We start from the raw sequence: 20,301 nt of genomic DNA, 5'->3' as shown, positions 1-20,301 counted from the left end.
AATCTGTTATTAATTTGTTAGTTCCTACAATGCAGAATGTCTGCTCTTTGCTTTTCCTTGTATTTGGGAAACAAAAGATTTAAAAGTCAACAATATATTTTTTTTTAATATGTTTTATTGATGAAAGGAAGGGAGAGAGATAGTTAGAAACATCGATGAGAGAGAGTCATCGATCAGCTGCCTCTTGCACACCCCCTACTGGGGATATGCCCGCAACCAAGGTACATGCCCTTGACCGGAATCGAACCCGGGACCCTTCAGTCCCCAAGCCGACGCTCTATCCATTGAGCCAAACCGGACCTGGCAAAAAAAGTCAACAATATTTTTAACAGGATCATAAGAATAATTATCCTTAATTCATTTAGTCCCATAGTTATTTTTGTTTATCCTGATTATTTGCTAGAAGTTTTTGAATTCAGTTATTCCTTGAAGTTCTTTTTAAAAATATATATTTTATTGATTTTTCTTATAGAGAGGAAGGGAGAGGGATAGAGAGCTAGAAACATTGATGAGAGAGAAACATCAACCAGCTGCCTCTTGCACACCCCTTACTGGGGATGTGCCCACAACCAACATACATGCCCTTGACCGGAATCGAACCTGGGACCTTTCAGTCTGCAGACCAACGCTGAGCCAAACCAGTTTCAGCTATTGCTTGAAGTTCTATAAATCTTCATCTAGTTCAAAAACATGACCTGCTTAGAAGCCTGCAATTTAGAGTACGTCAGAGTCCTTTTCATGGATTTTTCTAAACATATAATATACCTTCAAATGCATCAGAATACAGCTGTCCATGAATGCAAAATTTACAAGTGTCATGGTTATATATTTGATAAAAAAAACTTCGCTTTTCTATAAAATATAACATTCCAAGACAACAATTTCTTGGTAAGTAATAATCCCCATAAAGTGACATAAAGAATAATAAATAATTTGTATTTCTTTAGATTCAATTATAATTTCATCATATATATAAGATTTTAAAATGAGGCACATGGCTTATTGCAAGCAGTGTATTGAGCATTGAAAATAATTCATAAACTCACAATGTGAGATGCAAATACCCAGAATATCACTGGCAGATGCCCACACACAGAATCATCACTCTTGTCTTGCCAGGTGTTCTGACTGGATATCTGCTCCCCCTGAAAGTTTCCTGTTTAAACTTGGCTCTGAATCTTTGCAAGTTCCTTTCTGAAGCAGAGTACCTTAAAGCACTCTGCTTCAAAAAGGTTTGCAGCACAGGTACATGGTCTTCCCCGATTGGCTAATTCAAAAGGAGAGATTGGCCTTTGCTGTTTCAAGATGGTAGCCCCAGGGGAGCAGCAAGCCATGTGTCCAACATGGCGGCTACCAAGTCACACAGTCTGAAATGGTGGCTGTCTAAAATGTTGTTTGATGGAAAAGATGATTTGTTCATTCTCACAATAAACAAAGGAAGAGAAAACCAAAATCCCTAAAAGATAGACAGCCAAAATTATATTAAAGACAAACAGACATCTCACTAGCTGTTTCTGATGGCTGAACCCTGAGGAGATAAGAAGAGCTCCCAAGATTAAGAATTCTTGACAGCTGCTGGGGAGTTCTTGCAATCTCTCTCACATTTTCCACCCCACCACACACAACTAAGCTTCTCCAAAGTGGGACTTGCCTCTTCTTTAAGTTAGTTAAACAACAACAAAGAGACACAAAAACAGCAACACTCTTATACAGACATGCAGAACACACTAAAAGTTTACACCAGAGCAAGTCCAGCATTAAAATTACCAAAGCAATGCCTTTTGTCCCTGATTTTGGAACTTCCCCTCTCTAGAATTTCAGTATACTCTCAGTGGACTATTAAAAAAACAAAAACAAACAAACAAAAAACGAGCTGAGGTCCTTTCTAGTTTCCTCTACCTCCCTTCGTCTGAAGGAATCTTCTATGAAGATAAACCAGAGGCATGCTTTCCACGGGGAAAAATGGGGCTTTGACATTTATTCAGAATAGTTCTGAGACAGTCTCTAATTTTTTAAAATCAATTTCCATCTTACTGGAATAAATTTGTTTCTATGCTTTTCCTTAGAAGCTTCTAATTTCCAAATCAAGGTATGCTTCCCATATACTCATTCAGTTAAATTTCAGAGCCAGCATTTTCTAATTTCGGGATGCAAAATATTAACATAGGTACCCCAAACAAATTGCATTTTTGGCCACTTCTCAGTTAATATTTTCAAGCAAAATCTTCTCATTTCTGTAAAGTACTTGCAAGTAAAGGCTTCTTATCAGGAGTATTAAAAGAGGGTTGGGGTTTTGGGAGCTTCTGCCCTTGAAGGAACAATTTTCCATTTTAAGTATTTTTTTTTTTTTTTTTAATTTTGGATATCTGTAGTCTGAGCAAACTTTCTAAACATGTTATGTATTGGGTCAAATGTGGCCTCAGTTTTCTCTTCCGGCTGTCTAAGACCACAGAAAAGGTTTGGGGCCCAGGCAGACCAAGCCTTATGGTGGCCCCCTAGATGAGCCGTTTAGTTAACAATTGCATTGGGACTTCCCAATGGGGCTCCTGCATTTCTGACACCTCCACAAAATTCTCAGTCACCTAAGAACACCCCAGAATTGGACTATTCTAAAAAAATGTTACCCCTTTATCTTCAGAGCTGAATGAGTTCAGCTCATCTATTCAGAGAATATTATTTTTGCTCAGACTCCTAGCAATTCCAATTGACAAGCCAAAATCAAAACCAGCCACCCATTTTTTTCTTCCAGTCCTGTCTGGGTTCTGTCAATCCTTAACCAGGAGTTCTGTCAACCCCAGTTCCAGCTCAAGGATTCTAAACACAGCTCAAATAAAGTCAGACCCTCTACCAAAGCAAAGGGAAGGTCCTGGATCCAAGAGACAACTCACCCAAGTTCATCCAATGGGTGGAGAACCAGGGCTCAGTGGGCCCTTTGCTGGATCCTAGCACCAAGTCCAACTCCAATTCCAAGGGATGGTCCTGGGTGAACCTTTTTAAAATCCTGCTGCAACTATGCCAAGTAATGTTAATGTAAAAAATAAAAAATAAAAAACACATTGAAACCTCTGTAAAGAATTTTTGTGAGTTTATTTGAGCCAAACTGTCAACATATGCCAGGAAGAAGACCCTCAACGAAATGAGATAATGCTCCCTGTGAGGATAAATCTTGATCATTGTGTGTGAGTCACTGCAGGTGCTGCCCTTGAGGAAGAGCTGTTCTCAGCAGGGTCTGGTGCTTCCTGGCATCCCCTTTCAGTGTGCCTCTTATGTGGTTGTTAGATTGAGCTCTGGTGTGTTCTGATGATACCACTGGTTGTGTTGGTTCTGGGTCTGTTTGGGAAAGACTCGGGTACAGGTTGATTTCACACATTGTGTTTAACTGGTCTTGGGTTACCTGTCTGGGGCTACATAGCTTTACGCTGTTTGTGGCTGTATCTATTTGGCCTTGGTGTGTGTAGGAAGGGCCAGTCTGTGTCAGACAGTCAGCTTCCTCCAGCTTAAGTGTGGGGACAGTTCTATAAAAGATCCTAGGGTCTTCGAGGTTGCTTGGTCTTTGAGTTTAGAGCCTTCTGAAGGAAGACTGTAGAGTGAGCTGTGGCTGGTCTCAATGCGCAGACTCTTGCACAGTTCATGATCTTGGTAGGGCCGGATGACCGGAGTAGAGAGAAAGGGCTAGGGGATCTCCTACTAGAGCATTGCAGAGTTAGGCATTCAATGAAGGGAAAATGGCTCCTATTCCAAAGCCAAACCACTCAGTCTCAGCCAGAGTCTCTAACTCTAGCTCCCCCAGGAGCCATAGGTTTGGGTTGAGCTCAGCCAGACATTTGCTCTGTGGGAGCAAGCTCAGCAGGGCAGAACCACCTTGTCTAGGGAGGACAGATTTTTTTTAAATCTCCAGTTGGGGGTGGTGCTGGCCAATCCTGCAGGAGGAGGCCAATCACTCTGTTCTAGTCCCAGACAGCCTTTGAGGGACACACACTCTAAAGGCCCAGCTCCAAGGAGCGTGCCCTTTGCCCTGTTTAACTGAGCTCAGCAGGGAATGGCCACTGGGACTTGGGAGGACAGAACCAAAGAATCTCTTTTTTGGGCTGGCGCCGGCAAGCCTGGGGGAGGACAGCAGGCACTTCTTCCCCTTCCCAAGACAGCCAGGGCTGAGCTCACAGGGGAAGGAGAGGTTGCCCATCCCACAGTGTAGCCACGCAACCCCGATTACCAGACAGAAGTCTTTCTGGGGGATGCTCTGGTACAGTCCCAGCTCTGTGCATGAGTTAACGCACAGGGCAGGTCCACAAAGTCGAAGGACAGGGCAAGTGATTCAACAAGTTGGAGGGGGCGCTGGCTGTGTCCTCGAGGTGGGGAAGAATGGTCCTATTTCTAAAGCTACAGGGTTCAATCACTGCCTAAGCTAGGGGTGTCGAACTCAATCAGAGAAGGGGCCAAAATCTAAAATCCAGCCTAAATCGCGGGCCGAATGGTTTACTGAACAGTCATAAACTGTCATTGTGATGGAAACGCAGTGGAGTGCAGTGATGACAGCGCGGTGCGGGCCACATGGCAAGGCCTGGCGGGACGGATTTGGCCCGCGGGCCTTGTGTTTGACACATGTGGCCTAAGCCTTTGCCAAGAGCTTCTTCAGAAAAAGGGCCCCAAAGGTCTCTGCTTAGTGCAGCCAACAGGCGTCTTTGCAGGACCTGAGCACGGCGGAGTAGTATTGCCCGTAGTTAGAGGACCAGGCAGTGCACTCCACAGGCTGATGTGACAGCAGTAGGAGTGCTCAATCCTATGAGACCCTCTTCTCTCCCAGGCAGCTGAATCCCCACTTATTTCACCACCTGTTTCTACTCAGGCTGCTCTTCCTTGTTTTATTGCTCTGGGTTGAGACTCCGTGAGCAGAGTAGAGAGAAAGGGTCTGTTTGGGAGGATGTTCTGCAGCCAAAACATCTTTCTGGCTTCTTAGCCACTGCACATAGGTGCAGGGACTAGCCCATTCCACGTTTCTGTCCTTCTTATCAGTCTTTAGTGGCTTCTTCTGTAAACTCTTGGTGATAGTATTTCATTTCAGCTAGCTTTCAGTTGGTTATTCATGTTGATGGCTCTATAATTTATCTGTAATCCTGTTTGGGACAAGGAGCAGGTGGCTGTGGCTTCCATTTACTCTGTAGCCATCTTTGACTCTCAAAAATATTTAAATTTATTACAGTTGAAGATAAATTGAAAATAAAAATATTGCTCATGGCTAGCATTTCAAACAGTTCAGAAGACTTTAACCAGTTAACTGTCATGATATTTTTAATTTAATTACAAAAGGTCCACTGCTTGTATCTATAGATGCTTATGGTGTACAAAATGGTTAAACTGAAACAAATGAAAAATTTCCCAACAACCCTCCACTGCTGTGGTTAGAGATAACCACTGATGATAGCATCATAGATCTTTTCAGGAATTTTCTATGCACATATATGTGCACTTTTTTTCCACTTAGCCATTTATTTTAGTTATCTTTTCATTTCAACACACTAAGTGTTACTTTAAACTTTTTAATGGCTGTAAAACATTCTATCATATGGCTATAACATTATTTATTCAGCTACCTATTGGATATTTCTAGAAAATTTTAAAAAGCCTGTTATAAACATATATCTTCAATTACTTCTGCATACTTATCCCATACTGATAGGGCATATTTCTACATGGAGCATTCTGGGTCAAAGCATATAACATTTTTATAGGTTTTTACTCAATTGCTGCCCCCAAAGTGAACTTTAAATCATTACACACACAAAATTAGCATCTAAACAGGCTGTTCAAACTTTAAAACTCACATTGAACTCCCCGATGTGAGTAATTTGTTTTGTGGGCATAAAATGGAAATTTTCCAAAGATGAACATTTTATTCTACATAAATATTTTACTCCTGGGCAACACTTACCACTGCTCACTTATATTTTAAAGTCAATAACACGTTACTTGTGCATATGTTTCCATGGATTTAAAAAATTTTACTTATGTTCAAAATAACGTATTTAACCAAATATTTGTTCTGGACATTGATTCATGCTATTTCTTCCACTTGGAAAATCCACCTTACTTCACCCCTGCACGCTGATGTCTTACCTGCCCTTCATGGTTTAATTTAAATGGCACCTCCTCCTTTTAAGTCGTGTTTCCTTCCTCAGAGTTCCCAGCACTCCCAGTTAACTGTTTTATACCTCACATTTTACATAATAAGTCCCTTATAAATGGTAGCTATTGTTATCAAAAGGTTCTGAATATTTTCAATTCTATACATGTTCTGGTTCTCCCCAGTTGTGCTTGCCTGCTCCAATGGATTTGTTTAACTTAAACTACATATTTAATATTGTGAGACTATACTTTTTTTTCTTTAAAAATAAATGGGCCTGGATTTACTTTTTACTAACAACGAAATGAAATCATATTTTTATTCTTAAGTTTCAGATTTTCTAGCACAGCTAAGTGTCTCTTTGGAATTCAGCTGATAAACACATTAACTTTAAAGCTAAGAGGTGAATTTGAAACATACTGGTGAGAGCAGCATGGACGTTATCATATTAAAGGCCTTTGGAGGGGAGCTGGCATAGTTTACATGTCAACGAACCTATTTATAGAGCTGACTCCTTCCTTTAATGTCAACTGTAACGCTACACTTATTTTAGCCTCTGGATCTCGAATATCAGCCTTCCTGGCCATACAGTTCTCTCTTACTTGCTATCAGAGAGCCCCATGGAGCCTTCTGGAGCACCGAGTCACATCAGCAAAGATAACTTTTTAGAAGTTCCTAACTTATCTGATTCTCTGTCCGAAGATGAAGAAGATAAAGCTACTCTGAAACCAGCGGGTTTCTCCCCCCAGCCCAGAAGACGAGGCTCTGACTCCTCTGATGATTCCTATCTGGCCACCCCGTCTTCCGGGACAAGAAGAGTTTCCTTTGCTGACACCTTCGGGTTCGATCTTGTATCTGTCAAAGAATTCGATTGCTGGGATTTACCAAGTGCTCCCACCAATTTCAGCCTCACCAATGACATTTTCCGCCTGGAAGAGTATGTGTTATCTCCGCTGTTTGACCTGCCTTCTCCCAAAGAGCTTATGCAACAACTTCAAGCGCAGAAGGCGGTTTTGGAGTTAGCAGAGTACCTTCCCGGGGCTGCAAGTATAAAGGGCATTATCCGGGTTTTAAACATTTCTTTTGAGAAGTCAGTCTACGTGAGAATGTCCTTAGATGACTGGAAGACGCATTTTGACATTTTAGCAGAGTATGTGCCAAATTCATGCGATGGAGAAACTGACCAGTTCTCCTTCAAGATTTCACTGGTTCCTCATTATCAAAAAGATGGCAGTAAAGTCGAGTTTTGTATACGTTATGAAACGTCTGTGGGTACATTTTGGTCAAATAATAATGGCACAAATTATGTATTGGTTTATAAAAAGAAAGAACAAGAGCCAAAGCCTGTGAAACTTTTGGAAGACGTTCCTAACAAACAAAGAAAAGGCTGCTTGAAAGTGAAACCAAGGTGAGACTACATCTTACATTCTTTACTCTTTAAAATCTTAAAGTTTTTATGTCATTATTCCATGGGCCGTTAAGGGATCGCCATTCTGTTTAAAAATATGCTGCTTGTTGTGTGTGAAACAATGCTGTTAGGCCTTAACCAGGTCAATGCTATTTAGATAATAGCACTGTGTTATCTCTCCTGCAAATATTGGAAAAAATAGGGTATAATGTGTAATAGTTGGAAGGGGGAATGAATGTGTGTATTGCTTGTTTAATGAGATATAAATCCCTTCAGTTGAAACTATGGAATGCAGATTCTTAACATGTAAAACTGTTTTGTCTTTTTAAAAATATTTATTTTCAGCAGTTTTGAAGTGCATTCGTTTTACTTCAAAACATTTCTGATCAATGTAAAAGTGTGTTGCAATATACCCAGTGCTCAGAAATTTTTAACCTAAAAAGAAATCCCCATTTTTGTTTGGAGTGATATATTTTTAAGTTAAATCATCAAAGCTATGATTTTCAGAGTGAACTAAGAGCAACACATAAACATATGAGTGACGTATGAATATACATAAAGCATAATATTCAATATAATCAAATGTAACGTGGAACACAAGAGAGTATAAGTTCATAAAAGTAAATGGAGCAGAATTAAAATAAAAACAACTAGAAATATAAATATTCAGCTTTAGAGATTAGAGATTTGGGCTATGACTCCCTCACTAGTAATCTTACTCTCCTATTAATGTGAAAAGAAAAGAAAACTGGCATTCACATCTTTATTGTAGAGATGGCTGATTTCCATGACACGGAGTCAGTAGTAAAACACCGAGGAGGAGATAGGTCTCTTCTGCTGTGCGGTGTCCCCGTGGGAAAGTCCACAGGTTATATATATATATAATCTCCATACCACATTTGTATTCAGAACAGTAATCATTGGATTCATAGGGGACACCATTCAAGTTTTTATTTATTTATCTATGTATTGTTGAAGTATTACAAATGTGTCCCTTTTTCCCCATTGACTCCCTCCCACCACCAGGCCAACATTGCTTTGGAGGAAAACCTGAGGAGAACTAAACCACAAAATAGTCTGAAGGGTTGTAAACATTTCTAATGAATTATAAAAATGGAAAATATAATCTCCTTCATCACTACAAATACATTGAATGCACTTCCATAACTAACTAGAAATCACCAATAGCATTCCAGCCACATTTGGAAAAGAAGCACTTGCTTCTGAAGGAGGCGACTGTGCTGTCTCAGTCCAACAGGAATGTTTACTCTGATTTATAGGCCACTCAAAGAGAAGTGTACAAAGGAAATCACGGCAGGTCCTTAGAAGAGAATGTCCCGTTACCCAATATTTATTCAGCTTTTCCATGACATAGTTTATATGCCATGGAGTTTCAAACATTCCCAAAACTCACACAAGAGAGTGTTATCAAAATTTTTAATGAAAATTACAAATGGGTTTCATTGTGAAGAATTTGGCTAGAGAAAAATACCATGCTGTATTAACGCTATTTTATAAAAATATGCATTTGGCTAAAGTAAAAATGAACTAATGCTTATTTAATAAATAATTGTAACCTCTAAAACATCCTCCTCCCCCTAAAAGGTAACAGAATCTAAATGGACCTTTAAAAAAAAACAACAACAAACAAACAAAAACATTCCCACACTTTCTATGTAGCTTACTTTGGAGGTCACTTGCTTCTGAAGATAAACAGGGAAGGAAATGTATGTGAATTTTAGCTTCATACATTCAAGTAGGTTAATAATATTGTACAATATGTCAGACTTAAAATGAATATAAAGTTGTCCTAATGGAGAGAGTACTATCTCACATGAATTCCTGTTAATACCAAGGTTAACTTGCTATCAGGGTCTTGAAGATTGCATCTTCTGAGAATGTCAATAGTCCCGTCTAATTAGAATGTTTAGAATGAACTGTGGGAATGTGTTTAGTGAGGTAGGATTTCAGTTAAGTCAATCACCCTAGGTAATATGTTTTTTCCACAAAGATTTTTTTTTCTTCAGATTAGACATTGCCTATTTTCTTTGATGTAGTGATCTATTTTCTTTGATGCTTGTTAATCTATCCACTTTGGACAAAAAGAAACAGCACGAGGGAGCAGAAAGCAGAGTTTGTGACTGCCTGTGACTGAGAGCAGCCCAAAGGCAATTCACTGCACCCATAAGTCATGCTTCATGAGATACATGAAAAGTGTCATCAAATATATGGCACTCATGTCTGTGCTGGAGAACTAAGCAGATTTCTGATCTACATCTCAGGGGCTTTATTCCAAAGAAATAATTTGGTATTGATACAATTTGGTATTGATATAATTTGCATTAAACGTACATAGATAAATAGGCCAAAAATAGCATACAGAAGCTGTGTAATAACCTCAAAGTGAAAAATATGGTCTTCAGCGTGGTTGGTGTGGCTCAGTGGTTGAGCATTGACCCATAAACCAGGAGCTTATGATTTGATCCTTAGTCAGGGCACATGGCTGGATTTCGGGCTCAATTCCTAGGAAGGGATACGTAGGAGGCAGCCCCTCAATGATTCTCTCTCATCTTTGATGTTTCTATCTCTCTTTCTCTCTCTGAAATCAATAAAAGCATATTTAAAAAAATATATATATGGGTTTCAGTATTTGAGTCCAACCTTTACCACATGCTAGCTATGTGACTTTGAGCAAATTAAACTTTGTTTCCTCATCTGTTAATTAGGAGCAATAATTGTAACATCTCATAGGGGTTTTTTAGATACATGACGTCATATTTATAAACTTTTGACACAGTGTCTGGCACATAGTAAGTTACCAGTAAAAAGACAAGGTTCAATCTAGCTTTAGGTGGATCTGAAAAACCCCAGAAAGGTTCAACCTGCCCCGAAGGTCCTTTCCTTTTTCCTGTCAGGGTTCCTAGATTTTCAGCTGTCGAGAGTCATTTCCTTGTCTCTTGTAGGATTTCAATAAATAAGTAAAACTATTTGAATTGCAAATTTTCTGAGATGTGTGTCACTTTATATCTAGAACATCTTGATGTTGGAAGAGAACTTAGTGAGAAAGGTTAAAAAGCCATTAATTTTGCCTTTATGAAGGCATGTGCAATATTAATCCCAGTAAATGTACACTTTTTTATTAATCCCAGTAAATATACAAGCTATATTACCATGGACATATTACTCAGTTTCTCAGAGCCTCAGTTTATTCATCTGTAAATGGGGTAATGATGCCCGATGTTGCGATGATTAAAGTAAAATGAGATTGTACTCTTAAGGTTTTCAGTAGAGTTTGGGACTTATATAGAATAGTCATCAAAAGCCAACTATAATCTTGTTCAGCCAATTTCCTGAGTCTTGGACATGCATTATTTCCCAGACGGCACAGCCTTTTTTGTTCAGGTTCCAAAACTCATTTCACATGTGTTTGGGTGTCAGGTACATTGTTGTTAAGCATCAGTATCCAACCAAGAAACATGGTGGGAAATATGATCCTGTGAAAACAGGAGAGGCCTAGGGTAAAGGCCCCATGGGGGATGAAAGCAGAGAGTTGGAGAGAGAGCACACCCAAACCAAGCTCAGGTTCTTTGGGTACACAATGGAAGCCTTGGATAAAAATGAAATAAGAACCATTTATAGTACATTTGGAGTTTTCTACAATGTGTGATCTGTAACTGATCTTGTGCATTGGGTAAGCGAGTTACTTTTTCAACATCTTTTTTTTCTTCCTTCTACCGGCTGCTCTATGTATGTTCCCAACAATTGGGTACATAGACTAACTTCATCTGGTTTGTGTTTTAGTAAGTGAAACCAATTTATTATTTTAAATAAAGAAACTGCATGGTATAGGTGCTGGATGGTATTTATAACTTGGCCAGGTGAATGCAAATACGTTTCTGAAAAATTTTAATGCCGAAGAAGAAAATGGATCTGTGGTCAAAATTTTTTTTTAATTGAGGAGTAGAACTGGGCACATTCAAGAATGGGAGAGAAATACTTTCTAAATCATGATTTTATGATTATAGAGAGTTTATTTTGCAGGGTGGTAAAATCATTAAAAGGAGGCCAAGGAAAGCATTGGAAAATGGGGCATAAGGTATGGTCATGCGGCATATTCCGTCAGTGCCATTGAATTGTGAGACTTCCTTAATGTACACGTGCAGTATGATCTGGGATCCTGGAAATAGTCCAAATAGGTGTAAATGGCCCCAGGAGGCCCTTAGGGCTTCATGTATTCCATAGCTAACTTGTTTTGCGTCCACACTAATTGTGGAGAGACCTCTGTGAAGGCCACATAGAAACATAAAACACAGCTGCACAGGCTCCAACAAGATGCACGCTGCCAGCTGGTTGCAGAAAGGAGCCAAATAGCTCAGTGTTCCCTTGGAGATTGACCAGGGTTTCGTGGTTTACTGGTTTTTGGAAATTCATACCATTCAGCCTCGACTTTCCCTAGCGTATCTGTGAGCCTTTTCTGAGAGACGAAGAAGAGGGTCTGTGCACACAAGGCTTCTCTCAAGCTCAAACCGAAGAGAAGCACTATGGATGTCATGCCCGACATGGATCCTCTGGGATCTCTGAACTGAACTTCCCACCCAAAGCCCATCGCAACTGTAGAAAATGGAGGCGGGCTCAAGAACTCTGAGCCAATAAAGCTCCAGACCAAACATAAAACAAAACAAAACAAAACAAAAGCCAAGATTGTGAAGTGGGACACAGTTTTATACCATCTTCCGATTCTACTGACTGACTCCAAGTCCTTATCACAATGCCTCAACAGGAATAATGGAAGGGAAGTGGCCTAAATGACACACACTTGAGGTTGGCCTAATTGCCCAGCGTCCTGTCAAACTTAAAAATCCTCTCTATTATGATACTTCACTTTGAAACTATGCCTAAAAATATGTACACACACACACACACACATTTGCGTGATAAATCACGTGATTATCATGCAAATGTGTGTGTGTGTGTACATATGTATGTACCCAGACATTTATCACGCAAATACACACACATAAAATCTCCCCTCTTTAAAGGCAAACACCTCTAAGGTATCAGCAATGTCAGGAGCAATCCCTATCTTCTGCTTAATAAAGGTTGTTGCGCAAACAGGCTTTGGTATTGGATTGAGACCATGAATATGGATAATTTAAGAGCAGAAAGCACCATGAGGTTTCAGGCAGATTTGAGAACACTCTATAAAGTAAGGGCTCTATAGAAGCCTAAAGACTCGGAGAGTATGGAGTGTGTGTGTGTGTGTGTGTGTGTATTTCATATATATATATATATATCCCAGTTGTTGACAATTTGTAGAGCCTCAAAATAGCATAAGTGATAAGTTCTACATTTAAAAATCTTGTGTTTGCAAGTCAGATGCCCAAGATTAATGGAGAAATGCTTGTTTCTCTCAATATCATTTCTGCTACGAGGACCCAGGATAATATAAATAGTTGCAAAATTAGTTATATTATGCATTCAATGTTTTTAGTCACTAGCCAGGAAAACTCTGTATATTTATGGCATTGCTTCTATGGGGGAAAAATATTTCCAACTTCTAGCAATTTCTGGATTATAAAAGATTTTGAAACATCGCTTAATAAATTGGACACTAGGTAACTTTTAAGAAAACAGTTATTGTTTTTATTTTCATTTAAATTTCATTCCATGAAAATTTAATTTTTATTTCTTGAATGCTTGAAAAATGTTTGTTTATTGGTGATTTTTAAAAATATATTTTTATTGATTTGATAGAGGAAGGGAGAGGGAGAGATAGAAACTTCAATGATGCAAGAGAATCATTGATCAACTGCCTCCTGCACATTCCTATTGGGGATCAAGCCAACAACCAGGGCATGTGCCCTGACTAAGAATCGAACTGTGACCTCCTAGTTCATAGATCAATGCTCAACTGCTGAGCAACACTGCCCAGACTGTTTACTGGTGATTTTCATCTCATTTTCTATTACTGATTGTTCAGATCTTCTTTCATTTGTTTTAAATTACCTTTATCATTGAAAATATTGCAGATTTCTCCTTCTATTCCTCCACTGACCCCCTCCATACTACCCCACAAGGCCTTCACCATCCTATTGTCTGAATCGATAGGTTATGCATATATCCATATAAGTTCTTTGGTTAATCTCTTCCCACCCCACCCCTCTTTCCTCTAATATTCATTCCCCCGACCTCCAATCTGACAAACAACAAAAAATTCTCTATATCTATGAGTCTGTCTCTTATTCAGCTTGTTCATTTTGTGTATAGATTCAAATGTTAATAAATATGTATTTATTGCCATTTTATTGTTCATATTTTTTATCTTTTTCAAGAAGACCCTTCAGCATTTCATACAATACCAGTTTTATGGTAATAAACTTCTTTAGCTTTTCTTGTCTGAGAAGCTCTTTATATGTCCATTGATTCTAAATGATAGCTTTGCAGGATAGAGTAATCTTGGTTATAGGTTCTTGTTTTTCATCACTTTGAATATTTCTTACCATTCCTTTCTAAACTCAAAAGTTTCTTTAGAGAAATCAGCTGAGAGTCTTATTGGAGCTCTCTTGTAGGTACCTAACTGCTTTTCTCTTGCTGCTTCTAATATTCTCTCTTTGTCTGAAGTTGTTCACTGGATATGCTGGCTCTGGGGCTTCCCAGCAGATACAGGCCAAGGTCAGCCACAACCTGTGTTCAGGTCCACCAAGCATAAGCAGCAAAGTGCTCTGCAAATGGCTGCTTCTTATGCTGGGTTTGGAGATGCCCCAGCAAGACCAAGCTGTGAACCAAGGCCAGCACTGCTACTTACAATAGGTATGGCACTCCCTAAAGCCAGATACTTCTTGTTTGAGAAATTTTAGGAGAATCTGAAGCTTGTGCTAAGATAGGCCATTCCTATGGTAAAGCCACTAAAACAGCTTGGGTGGGGCTGAAAATTGGATGGAGTAGGGTTTCAGGGAATCACCAGGGAAGGGCAAACAGTGGGAGTTAGGTTGATGGAATCTCAGATATTGAACCCACTTGCTGGCTCTGTGGGGAGAAGGGCTCATCAAAGGAACAATGATTTCTGCCAGCACTTCTTTCTGGGGAAAAGTTGCCCCTCCAGCTCTCAACTCACCCTGATGCCAAACATTTAAGTTCCTCCCCATAGGTCTCTGGAGCCTTTCAAGCCGCTGCCCCAGTGCTGGAGCTCAGAGGCAGTGAGTCTGAGTAAGTCTGAGCACAACCCCTTTAAGAGGAACTGCCTGGGACTGAAGCAGCCTCAGCCTTCCTCCACAATCCATGCTGATTTTACAACCAGAATTTATGGCGACTTCTCTTCCTGGCACTGAGCTGGGGGGGCCTGAGGTGGGACTGAGACTCCCATGCTCCTCAGGGGGGGACCACCACAGCTGAGATTACATTCCTCATTTTTATCCACCACATGTGGATACGGGAATAGCCCTTCTATTCTTCACCTCTTCCTACCAGACTTGATGTGGTTTCTTCTTAAATTTCATAGTTGTAGGACTTCCATTCAGCTCTGTTCCAGATGGTTCTGAATGATGGTTATTCTCTACTTTAGTTGTAATTTTGATGTGGTTGTGGGAGGAGGTGAATACCATGTTTACCTATGCTGCCATCTTGATGGGAAGTTAACACTAAGCACTTTTTATAAGTAAACTACAATATGATGTGTCTTTTTTTTTTAAGTTGTTCTTCCTAAAGTGGTTCTTTTGAATTAAATAACTGAGTTGGCTATGCATAATTTCACCTTATTACTCCTGTACAGTATATCTATGAATTGAAAATAAAATTGCATTTTATATAAATCTTTTCCTCCAAAAAAAATACATGATATCCTATTGCATTTTGGCCATTTCATTCTTTAAACATTCTCTGTACCTCATCACCATATAAAAAAGTAAAAGCTCCTCAGAATATCTCTCAATTGTTTTCATGTTTTTGTTCTACTTCTCTAATAGCCTTTCTTCATAACTGGCATGGTACTGTTAATAACTGGTTTTGATATCTTCATCATACCATCTTGCTGTTTAAAGGTTGTATGACAAATAGAAATACATTGCTAGATAGTTATGCATTGGTTAGTGCAAACCACTAATTGTACATTAAACAAACCTGTCTTACAAAATTTTACTATTCCCTCCCTCATTAAGTTACTCTGAAAATGGTTCATATGTGTTGTGCAGGAGTCTATTCAAATCACAACCAGAAGTGCAGCTGTGGATTTTAATTTTACTTATCCTTTTTGGAATTTGTGGTAGTCAAAAAGACAAAAATATTTGCTCAATTTATATTTGTAAAGCCTGCCACATAGTAGATGCTTTTCCTAAGTATGTGAGACAGATTTTAGAGCCCATTTAACACTCATGGCATTCTGAATTATTTAACAAAATTAAGCCATTGTACCAACATACCCTAATGAGTCAAAATTTATAAGAAAAACTTATCTTCTTTTGAGAATGTTTACAAATAATTTCATAATATTATATATTGTTACAACTTAAATATTTTGAGAATTTGTCAATAGGAAAGTTGCACAGATTTTAAAAATCATGTTGAGGTGTAGCAGCAAAAGAATATAATCTTCACATGGAATCTTTTGTTTAATTTTGTTTGTTGTCTAAAATTTTACATATGTCTTCCTTTTCCACAATTGACCAACCTCCCCTCCCCCAGCCATTCTCACGGGGGCAAGTCCCCATCGCCCCAGTGTCTGTGTCCATTGGTTATACTATCAATAATATGCATGCATAGAAGTCCTTTGGTTGCTCTTTAACCCCCTCCCTCCCCTACCATTTGTCTCTTGATCTATTCTTATTCATCAAATTATGTTGATCATTACATCCCACATATGAGTGAGATCAATTCACATGGAATCTTAAGTATATATATAAAATTATTGCATTTAGTGTAAAGTTTTAATCATTGTCTTTAATGGCTTCTTAACAATTTTCATTGAATTGTATTATTATAGAAGATATTATCTAATTTTATCTTTTAAGGCAGAATAATTCTGAAAACTTCTCAAGATAAATTTCTTAATCATCTCCTTGGAAGATAGTATTCTTCAGTAATGTATTCTGTAAGAAATACGGTACATTTTTATGCAGCCATTCATATTGTTCTATGTCTTTAATCTTGTCATTTCTGATTTTCACTCAAATTAAATGTTGGAGTCCCTATCATTATATTTAAAATTTAGCAAAATTAGCCCAGCTGTTTTGGCTCAGTGAATAGAGCATAGGCCTGAAGACTGAAGGATCCCAAGTTTAATTCCAATTAATGGCACATGCAAGCAGGAGGCAGCCAATCAATGAATCTCTCATCATTGATGTTTCTATCTTTCTTTTCTTTCCCTTCCTCTCTGAAATCAATAAAAAATATATTTTAAAATAAATAAAATTTAGCAAAATTACATTTTTTTCTATCACTGGTTTTTATTTTTTATGTCAAGTTACCCAATAACTTTAGATTTTTTTTCTTTGAGGTCCTAACAAAATATAAAAATAATTTGTAGTATTTTAATGCAGAATTCAAAAAGAAAGAAACTCATGACCAATTGGATTCTCTTAAGCAGTTAATTATATTGCTATTCTAAGGACTGTGCTTTGCCAGGACTAATGTCAAGAGAAAGCCCAATAGGTTAATAGCAGGCAGCTAAGGAGCTCTTCCTCTTTAGTTTATACGACTGAGTAATAGAGGTAGTATTCATACTATTACTATAACTCCTCTGGTAGGCAGAGACAGGAAGGATACTCTTTTTTTTTTTTTTAAGAAAATTACAAAATTGAAGTATTTCTAGAAGATTACTTAGTTTATATCTCAATCCTACCTAAAATGATAGCTGTGTTACAGTTTTGGGGTTTGTTTGTTTTTTTTAAGTATCTCAAATTTATTTATTTATTTATTTATTTATTTATTTATTTATTTATAATATATTTTATTGATTTTGTACAGAGTTAGAAACATCGATGAGAGAGAGTCATTGATCAGCTGCCTCTTGCACACCCCCTACTAGGGATATGCCCGCAACCAAGGTACATGCCCTTGACCAGAATCGAACACGGGACCCTTCAATCCCTAAGCCGACACTCTATCCATTGAGCCAAACCAGTTTTGGCAGCTGTGTTACAGTTTTTGAACCCCTACTAAACATATAAAAATAATTTAAAATACTAGTGACACTAATTTCTAGATATATAATTTTAAATAAAATTTTACTCAGAAATGTAATTGCATAAGTAAGGCATTGAAAAGAAAGAAATATTGATTAGATTTATAAAAATCAAATGTAATATATATCAGCTGAAATTTAATTTGTTAGAAGTGCATCCTTTTGTAGAAAGGTTAATACTGTGTCTATAGGCAGAATTCATTTAATATATGTTAAATTTCTTGACATGCTTGTATGTGTGTACAGTTTTAACTAAGAGCTATTTTTTCTGCTCAATGAATATGTGCAAATCCACTTGATAATTTATTTAGTAAATTGAACATAGGTAGCAGTATGCATTCAAAACATCTGCATTTAATTATCTTTGATGTGTTTCTTTTTAAGTGGAAAAAATACACACATATGTATGCATGAGCTTTACTTAAAATTTGTGTTGTGTATACATATGTATGTATTAAATATAATAAAAACATTCTTCAGTTAGTTTAGTTTTTCTATTATGTTACACTTTCTGTATTAGTAATATGTTAATCAAAACAAACTTTGGCAAACCAACTTGTTTTTAGAAAATACTAGTTATATGAACATACAAGGCATTTGTTTCCAAATCTCATAAAATTTCTGTAGTTCAATAAGACCTCTGCTCTTATTGTTGATTCATCAATATTGTGAGACTTGCTTTTTTCATTTAATTTCTTTGTTATACTTCCTTTAAATTACCAGTGTGTTAGCAATATTTTCCCATGAAGTAACTACACCTATGCTACAAAAATAAAAACTTTTATTAAATAAAAGGGTTTGTATTGGCTATATTTGCATCTGTTGTAATATATTTATAGGTAACAAAATTAACATTTAGCAAAAGACCTCATGTTTATCAGATTTTCTTTTCTTTTTGTCTGTAACGAAGAGAACTTTTGCTACATGGCCCTCTATTTAGTTGGAACGTTCACCATGGTATCATTTACAAAATGGTGGCTTTTTAAATACCTTTTGTGTGTGCCAACTGGATTGCAAGTTCCTTGAGGTCACAAGTGATATATTAGTCTAGGCATCATCACCCACAGTGACCAACTCAGGATTTTGCACATAAAAAACTCTAAAAAAAATATTAAAGGAACTGGTTTTCTCATTGATAATACTGAGGCCTGGTAAAACACAAAAGTGCCTTCCAAATATTCAGAGAATGAATTATGTTTATTATAGTTTTAATATTGGGTGCTTTTATTGTTTTCATAATCTTTAAAAATAGGACGCCTCTGGACATCTCCATCTGTATACCCAGGTGTCAAATTAATTTCCATAAAGTCCCCAAACAAAATTACATTTCTCCTACCATCTTAACTCTTCTTCCTTTATTCTACATTTTGTTCAAAATCATAGTCATCATTCCTTCCAGACAAATAAGAAACTTCAACATGACTACTGATTTTTCTTTTGCCAACACCTTTTAATTTCACATCCATATTCTATTCTATGGCTATGGAGATAATAACTGTTCATTTGGTGAAAAATAAAAATCACTTTAAAATATATTGTATATTATAAAAACAACAGATAAAAATGAATTTTGTTTTTTGCAATAACCACATATTTGTTGCCTAAATTAACTCAAAATTAAATATAAAATTAAACATATTAACCATGTTAGTCTTGTAGACAGTCTAAATTTAGAGATTATTTTCAGTTACTATGGTATCAATGAAGGAATTGAGGAATAATCTCATTATTGTATTTCTTCTTTTTTAATGCCTTTAAGGAGATGATTCACTGAGTCACAAAATTTTTATTACTTTTCAGTAATAACAGGTAATCTTAACTTCTCACAGGAAAGAAATACAGGTCAGCCTCTGACATCCTTTATGCTGTGGTCTAAACCAGTGGGACCAGAACCAGAAAAATACAACAGGCTGAGTAATAAAGACCAAAGGCAGATACTGTGTGTCCACTAATCAGAACTGAGTCATTCATTCTTTGCTCTTGCCAGGACCAAGATCAGAGCCAGAGCTCCTGTTTGTTCTGCTGCTAATGTGACGCTCACAGATTCTGGCACTAGTGGATCTGGACCCAGTAGTCCTGTCTGCCTTTTTTTTTTTTTTTTTCCTCTATTGACTTCCTTTTTACCTCTACCAGATTCCTCCTATGTACCCAAATATCACCAAGCTGTGTACCAAGTGCACTCTTGGTTTTACCCTACAGCAATGCATCTAACCTAGAGCAATGCAATGCATCTAAAATGTTTAACCCTAAAACCAATAAAAAGACAGTGTGATCAAACTGCAACATTCTACTGAACACTATTAAAAAGATTTTTTTGTTTTGATATAATTTTAGATTTTAAAGAAAGCAACAGGAAGAATATGAAGACTTCCCATATTCCTATATACAAATGTTTTAAAATTACATAACAGAGGGTTCTAGTTGCATTGATTCTTGTAGGTAAAATCTTTAACTTTTGAAAACTTATAGCAGTGGTAATTTTCTAGTTTGCAGTTAATGGCTTATTTTGCATATATAAAATGCATTTTAAATGTTTTGTGAAAATATTAACAAACTCAATTGGAAATAGAACTAATATCAACATATTATAATGTTTTT

The 20,301-nt window shown here is 37.4% G+C and overlaps 1 protein-coding gene across 1 annotated transcript in view; it reads left to right on the top strand.

Annotated features, from left to right (window-relative positions):
* The first annotated feature begins 6,689 nt into the window (after positions 1-6,689).
* Positions 6,690-20,301, top strand: part of PPP1R3A (protein phosphatase 1 regulatory subunit 3A) — a 42,326-nt gene continuing 28,714 nt past the window's right edge. Inside the window, exon 1 of the mRNA XM_036424670.2 lies at positions 6,690-7,529. Within this exon, the coding sequence (XP_036280563.1) occupies positions 6,742-7,529 (788 nt within the window). The 5' untranslated portion in view covers positions 6,690-6,741. The remainder of the gene's footprint in view (positions 7,530-20,301) is intronic.

This window comes from Pipistrellus kuhlii, unplaced genomic scaffold (assembly GCF_014108245.1).
Source record: "Pipistrellus kuhlii isolate mPipKuh1 unplaced genomic scaffold, mPipKuh1.p scaffold_m20_p_10, whole genome shotgun sequence".
NCBI classification, from domain to species: domain Eukaryota; kingdom Metazoa; phylum Chordata; class Mammalia; order Chiroptera; family Vespertilionidae; genus Pipistrellus; species Pipistrellus kuhlii.
Note: the sequence above shows the minus strand (reverse complement) of the source record. Positions and strands in the feature narration are given on the sequence as shown.